Consider the following 7,848-nt stretch of genomic DNA (forward strand, 5'->3'; position numbering starts at 1 on the left):
GTAGACCAGTTCAGAGCAGTATAGAGCAGTAGACCAGTATAGACCAGTATAGACTAGTATAGAGCAGTAGACCAGTATAGACTAGTATAGAGCAGTAGACCAGTATAGACTAGTATAGAGCAGTAGACCAGTTCAGAGCAGTATAGAGCAGTAGACCAGTAAAGATCAGTATCGAGCAGTAGACCAGCATAGCCCAGTATAGAGCAGTAGACCAGTTTAGAGCAGTATAGAGCAGTAGACCAGTATAGACCAGTATAGAGCATCAGACCAACATAGAGCAGCAGACCAGTATAGACCAGTATGGAGCAGTAGACCAGTATAGACCAGTAGACCAGTATGGAACAGTAGACCAGTATAGAGCAGTATAGAGCAGCAGACCAGTATATGTGCTGGACTGTGTTTCATAAAGGTGGCTGATCTTTGCAGGGAGACCCCCCCCCCCAGAGCTGAATAGACCCTTGTTTCTGTACCAACGTCTTTATTTCATAGGATTTGAACAAAGCTATCAAACCTGTTTGTTTAAGTTTCTTGACTTGAGTGACCTGATCAAGGTGCTGTAGATCTGACTCTAGGCTCTGGAGCTCTGCCTCATATAGGTTAACATGCTGCTGGAGCCTCTGGAATCCTGAAGCTACACACTCTTTTTCCTATGCAGCCATTTGGTTTTCGGCAGGGTTGGACGAGGGTCGCCAACGCTCGTCGTAGAGCATCGAAGAGATTCTGGCCGATCTCGTAAGTCTCATCTTCTCTGTAATGTGCTGAAACATAGATTTGGTCCACATGTTGGTTGTTCTTGTTGTATCTCACCAGGACTCTGTCCATGTTACTTTTGGGGTTGTGAGGGTCGTAAAATTGTCTGACTTCAGGTGGCAGGTCGCCTGCGTGACGGGCGTTGAGGTTGCCGATGGTGTAGTAGGTGTACTGGTGCTCATCCCTGATCACTGGGAGAAGATTTCCTCTATTCTGGAACCGATGAAAGCCATACTCTCCTGTGGTGGGATCACACAGTGCCAACTTGTTGTTGTCCAGGCAGCTGCGGACGTACCAAAGCAGCAACCTGAGACCGTGGCGAGGCGGCGGGCGACCAAAGCCACTGTCCTGCAGCTCTTGTTCCGAGTCCAACGTTTGTAGAGCCGAGGTCAGAGCGAACAACCACATGAACAAATACAGCTGGAAGTACATCCTTCTGCTGAACAGCAACATTCTGAGGAACAGAAATGCAGTATCATCAACATGCTTGACCATCATGAGCATGCCAGCCTTGGATCTGACTCACCTCACCACAGAACTCTTGAGGCACCACTGAAGGTTTGGGGACCAAGCGTTGACTTGGTGCAATGGAGATGAGACACTTGGTAAATGAGCACAGACAGGTTCCTGTTTCTCTTGAAGAAAGTGAAGAAAGAGGAAGTGATGAGCACAGCTGCAGAGGGCTGACTTTAAATAGAGCTTGAAAAAATTATGTACGTCTGGCAGCAAACGGTGAGGTTGCATCAAAAAGTAGATGAAGGTCAATGGAAGTAGGTCATATGAGCATCAGAGGTTACAGGTTTACTTGCTGCTTGATCTCTCTGCTAACAGAAACAGTACTGTTAGCACCTACAGGTGGTTCTCCTCCACTGTATCAAATGACAGAAGATCTCATAATGAACCAATATTCTCCACTGACACAGGAGGCCACGTCCCTCTGAGCAAAACACAAGACCTAGAATCAGAGGATCGGCAGCGTCTCACATGCTGGAGGAGCTTTGGAGCATCAGTCTGGTCTGATGTCCGTGATGTTACGGCTCATTTGTTCCTGAGGACCTCAGCTTGGTCTGAGCCTGAAGTTTGACTGGCTGACTGCCGGCAAAAAAGCTTGATCATCTCTCTTTTTCTTATGAATACACTTGAGGAGGGGGTATTATCTGTTTCTGCCTCCCATGCAGAGGTCACGGTGACTGTTGCATTGACCCTTCTGGCCTCTGCACTCTGTCACCTTGATCACATGTTCTGGATCAGTATCCTGCTCTAGGACGGACCCTGACCCAGAAGGTACTGCACTCTGTGGTTGTTTCAGGCTTCGTCTCAGGCACCCTGCATCCAGCAAACCAACCCCAGAGGCTCTCCTCAACATGTCTGACCATCATTTTACCTTTAAAACCCCTGCGTGATGAACTGCAAATGAAACGCTTCCCATAGCTTCCAGTCTTCAGCACTGTTGTTCTTGTAGCGAGTCTCCTTTTCTTATTTTGGCACACGTGCAACAGTTTCCGACTGCAACTCATTCCACCTACTTCTTCACCTCCCCCACCTCCTCCTCCAACTCCACTTCCTCCCCAACTCTTCTTCCTTCTCCTTCTCCAACTTCCCAACATCCTCATCCTCATCTGCCTCCTCGTCCTTCTCCTCAACTCCTCCACCAAACTCAAAGTCTGTCCTTCACAATCTGGAGAACTTTTGACTGCAACCATAATGAAGTTCTTTTTGAAGTTCTATTTGCTGTCCCAGGAGCCTCCTGCCACACAACCTGATGACATGTCCTCTGTTCGACCTTGTCCCACTGTTATGATGGTATGTCTGCCTAATTAGCTTTTTGCCACCCGGGCAACACCCTCCTTCCTGCAGTAGTGCTGATCAGAGGTTGTCTGTTGAGTTTATTGTATTTTTAACCACACCCCTTTTCTACCAGAGAAGGGATATATATATATTTATAAATTTATAAATTTCTTCCTCACCCCTCCTGGGTGGTGTCTCCTTCCTTGGGGAGTCTGAGGGTTCTGTGCAGGATCTTAGTTGTCTGTGCTCTTCTGGAAAGAGATCTCTGATGTGGTTCCTGGTATCTGTTGGAGCCATCTACTCAGCTTGGGTGTTACTGCCCCTAGTGTCCCACTCACTACTGGGACACTAGGGGCAGTAACACCCAAGCTGAGTAGATGTGGGGTGTTACTGCCCCTAGTGTCCCACTCACTACTGGGACACTAGGGGCAGTAACACCCCACATTCTCTCTATCTCCTGTTTTAGCCCTTGGTACTTCTCCAGCTTCTTATGTTCTAATTAGTTCTTGTTCTAGTTGTAGCTCCAGTTCTAGTTCTAGTTTAGTTCCTGTTCCATTTCCTGTTCTAGTCCCAGTCCCAGTTCCAGATCATGTCCCAGTCCCAGTCCCAGTCCCGGTCCCAGTCCCAATCCCAATCCAAGATTCAGTCCCAGTCCCAGTTCTATATCTAGTCCCAGTCCCAGATCATGTCCCAGTCCCAGATCCAGTCCTATTTCCAGTCCCAGTCCCAGATCATGTCCCAATCCCATTTCCAGTCCCAGTCCAAGATCCAGTCGCAGCCTAGTAATAAAATATGCTCCCTGATGCCATTCAGTTGTCATCCTGTGATACAACACAATTCTGGCCCTTATTAGGAATTTTACACAGATCTGATGAGTTTTAATGTCCTGGCAAACGGGAAATTTAGTCTGGTTCAGTTGACCTTCAGGTAATCCCACCATGTCATAGCGACGTTTCACCTGCTCAGTAATACTAACGATAGCGAGGGATAAAACAGGTTCATCAAACTAGAAAATGAAACAATCAGATGTTTGTTGTTGCAGGATGACGTTGCTATTTCGTGAGCTGCTGCTCTGATTGATTGAATAACACTATATTAACCTGTGGCGTGTGCACTAACCCCCAAAACACTGCAGCACAATAAAAGCAGGGCCGGATGCGGTCCCTCCTGACCCATCTGAGAGGGGGTGGCACTAATAAAAGAGATATAAGTAGCCCGAGCGCCGCTATCGCTGCTCTTATTTTTATTTGGTCTACAGCAGTGAAATGAAAGAGTCTTTGTGAAGGAAGAGATTCTTCATCTGGTGGAAATGAAAGTCCAGAACGGCGGGTCCAGCCGGGCATCTACAAGATATGGATTTTCATTATTTTAGGGAAGTGTTTTTCCAATAAATCCAGTCAGTTTCTGTCAGAGGGCAAAATGATTCACGTAGGAAGATAATTCACAACATTTTGCTTCTGATTGATCTTCAGGACATCAGCAGAAATAAGAGTCCAGCAAATGAATTAAATGAATGAATAAATTAATGAATGAATGAATGAAACAGAAACACAGTAGAGCTCAACTGAAGCACTAAGCAACTGTAACCTTTAGGACTGAGAACCTACAAGAGTCCATACAGTAGCTCCGTGATGCTAACTATGGACGCAACACACACACACACACACACACACACACACACACACACACACACACACACACACGCACACACACACACACGGCCAAATCCCCCTTACCTCATTTACAACCAAATTTACATTCAACTCCATTCACAAATGATTTTCCTGTAAGAGTGAAAAGCACCCTTTACTGGGTGGATTTAGGGGTGGAGCCATCATTAGTTGGTCCTTCAGACAGACTGTTTGTCCATTAATCTTCATTTGGGTTTTTACGGCCAGACCCTGCTCGGTGCCATCATCTGCCGCTGCTCGCTGCTTCTTTCTCTTCTTCATGTTTCTGATTTCTGTTCAGCAGCTCTTCTGCCACATTCATCACTGAAGCCAGCAACAGTGACGACGCATAATTCAAGTATGAAGAGATACAATTTAAATGCACTGAATATAAGAAGAAAACAGTTCCTGGATTCAAATGTGAAAAAAGTGCCTTTAATATGATGTGAAGCCTGCAGACAACTGTGTGACTGGTACAACTGTGTGGATTAAATGACGGTAAAGACGAAGCAGGACTGTGGTGGAGACCACCAGTCACTGGTCTCTCTTTTACCCTACGGGCTGGCAGCACTTTAAAAGTGCACATGTAGGACTTTTGGAGTTGTATGTGTGTTTGAGGGGAGTTTATTATCTCATCGTGTTACATGTAATGAGTGCCTGTAACTATGTGCTCAGATGCTTGGATAGAAATGGACAACCTCCTTGAACCAGGGCCAAGCTCTGGGTTTCTAACCAGAGCTGTAATCATCTTCCATCACACAGTGTTGATCATCATTTAGATTCCATTTTCCACTTTGAGGCCCTCTCACAACTGTTCAGACTGTCTCCACTTTTTGTTGCTCTAACTTCATTTTTCACATGTGACACGACAGCCGGGCTGAAAGAGAGACAGAGCTCTGAAATTGAAATTGTATTCTTCATTATGTTTTCACGCACTTGGAGCAGATGGAAAAAGGTCACAGGAGCAAATGTCACTTATTGTATTGGCTCCATTCCTATTTTCTGCCTCTCTGTGCTTCATTATGTCTTTATTTGTTTGCAGGACAGTTTTTTTTTTTTAATCCAAGCCATCGAGCGTCTGGATGGAGCGGACTCCAGCAGCCTCTCACACTAAATGAGAGGTGGCACAGCAATCTGTAGTAAGAGGCTGGGGTCATAATATATGGCCTTATACATAAATTACCTCGTTAATGCACAGCTAATCGTGCAGCCAGAGTGGCTGGCTGTGTGTATGTGCAGGAAATGGAAAAGACATCCAGAATCAGAGCACAGTGATGCCTCTCAGTCACCTCCTCCCTGCACCTGAATGAAGGAGCAGCTTTGTTAATGTACCAAATTTCTGCCTCAGGAACAATACTGTAAAAATCTGTGGAAAACTAATTGGATGACAAAATAGGTTGACCTGTGCGGTGCTCTCTGTTAAAGCCTGAGCCATCCTTGGAATGCTGACAGTACTGGGAACATTCACCTTCCCATGCAGACCACTGACTCTAATGTTGGAGCTACTGGACACTTTAAATCTAGATGCTGTTTTCTCAGGACTGTGCAAAAGCAACAACAACATTCATTAGGTCTTTAGTTTCGCTTAGTTTGTCTCCTCCACAGGAGGCCAAGGAAAATGACTAAATCTAAAAGTATCCTGTAACCTGCCGGCAGGAAAACTGTTGGGTTTAATCCCAGCAGGAGAGCCAGAGCGACGCGTGGCTGCTGCTGCTGAAACATCAAACACATTAATCTGTGTAGAAATGAAAGAGGATGGCAGGTTTAGGTGGAAGGAAAGGTTCGGTGAAATAAGCTGCTTATCTCAATCTCTATTCAGGAAATCAACTGTGTCATGTGACCAATCATTCTACACGCATGCCTAGTCACATGACACAGTTGCTAGTGCAACAGCTGAGCAAGAACTATCTCGTGGATATTGACGTGTCAAAAGCAGAGGGGGCTTCTCTGAGCTGAGCAGGATAAAAGAATAGCCTGTACCACATTTGCAGAGTGCTTGTTCTGAGCATGAACATAATGTCCTCACAGTTCCAGCTCCATGATTTTGCCTTACAGATAACATGAGATTCATTCAGCAGCTCTTCTGCTGATCAGAACAGCACTCACACTTCTGCCTGGGCTGCGGGACTCTCAGCCTTTTCTCTGATAATTCTTCTTTTCTTCCCTCGGCTGCTCACTAATAACTTTCCTTTTATTTCTCGTCTCTCTTCCCCTCCTACGCTCTTTTGCTGCTCTGCACCCATATTTCCAACTGGTGTCTCTGTTCTTATCAACATCTTACCAGAAGGTGCACAATTGGATTTATCGTTGTGTGTTTTCTCTCTTCTGTGGCTGCAGCTGATGTGCCTCCTATAGAAGAAGAAGAAGTCATCAGGACCACCCTCTAACCTGGAACAGACCCGCTAACCTGGGATGGATTCTTTAGCCTGGGATGGATCCTTTAGCTTGGACCAAACCTGTACCCAAGCATGTGCTGGACTTGTAAATCCGCTCCCCCATCCCAAGACGTGTCTTTTGACATTGAAGGCCACCAGAATTGTTGCTGGAGGAAATGAAGGGGCATAGCCTGAGTGACAGCTGAGCTGGGATGAATGGCCCCCATTGCCTGGGCGGACAGACATTTGTGAGGGGTACCTGCAAGAATAGGATGAGACCGATGTGCCTCCCACACTCTTCTCTATCGACCAAGTAGCTGCGCCCACAATGCAGGATGGAGACAAGATGGGCCCAGGCTCTGAACAGGAGGGATCGGGAAGGAACGCCTGACAGGCCTCTGTCACCCCACTGGGTCATGGTTTCCTCTCCTCTCCATCTCCCTCTCCATCTCCCTCTCCATCTCCCTCTCCATCTCCCTCTCCATCTCTACCCAGATGGCCATCAGCAGGAGGGTCCCCCTACATGAGCCTGGTCCTGCTCAAGCTTTCTTCCTGTTAAAGGGGAGTTTTTCCTTGCCACTGTTGCTTGTCTGGGGTCAGGCCCTGGGATTCTGGAAAGCACCTTGAAATAATTTTGATTGTAAAAGACGCTATATAAATAAAGATTGATTTGATTTGATTTGAAGGAACAGGTGGGACAAGGCATCCGACTTGACGTTCCAAGATACAGGCTTGTAGGTCAGAGTGAACTGGAAGCCCCCCGGGAGGGCCTTATGTGCTTTCCCAGAACTAAGCCGCTTGGCGCTCTAGAGGTAGGCAAGGCTTTTGTGGTCAGTCCACACCACAAATAGCTGAGCCGATCCTTTCAGCCAGTGTCTCCTCTACTGGAAGGCCAGAACCACCGTGAGGAGTTCCCAATTACCCTCATCATACCAACCTTTGACTAAAGAAATGGATGGAATGTTTGGTCCACGGGATCTTGCTGAAAGAGGACGGCGCCAACACCAACATCCGAAGTGTCAGTTTGATGAGTGAGCCGTGTTCAGCCTATCTGCATGGGCTTTCCTGGCTTCACCGATGGTGGTGTTGAGGTGGATGCATGAACCTTTACAGTCTTCCTTGGAGAAAGAGAGGGGAGAAAAGGGTAAGGAAGTTTCATCACTCATGGTTAACTCATCCTTTAGTTGCTCATTCATCGTGTCATTTGACCAACTCTCGGCCACGTCAATGTGAAATTGAATCACATGATCTGTGACCACTGACGA

The 7,848-nt window shown here is 46.7% G+C and overlaps 1 protein-coding gene across 1 annotated transcript; it reads right to left on the reverse strand.

Moving 5' to 3' along the window:
* Nucleotides 1-467: 467 nt before the first annotated feature.
* LOC105418386 (uncharacterized) lies at nt 468-1,393 on the reverse strand. The gene is made up of 2 exons (XM_011617799.2): nt 1,277-1,393; nt 468-1,204 (listed from the first exon to the last, which is right to left on the reverse strand). The coding sequence occupies exon 2, from the start codon at nt 1,201-1,203 to the stop codon at nt 598-600; it is 606 nt and encodes a 201-aa protein (XP_011616101.2). The 5' UTR covers nt 1,204; nt 1,277-1,393; the 3' UTR covers nt 468-597.
* Between the last annotated feature and the right edge of the window lie 6,455 nt (nt 1,394-7,848).

The sequence above is a fragment of the Takifugu rubripes genome, chromosome 7 (assembly GCF_901000725.2).
Source record: "Takifugu rubripes chromosome 7, fTakRub1.2, whole genome shotgun sequence".
In the NCBI taxonomy this organism is placed as follows: Eukaryota; Metazoa; Chordata; class Actinopteri; order Tetraodontiformes; family Tetraodontidae; genus Takifugu; species Takifugu rubripes.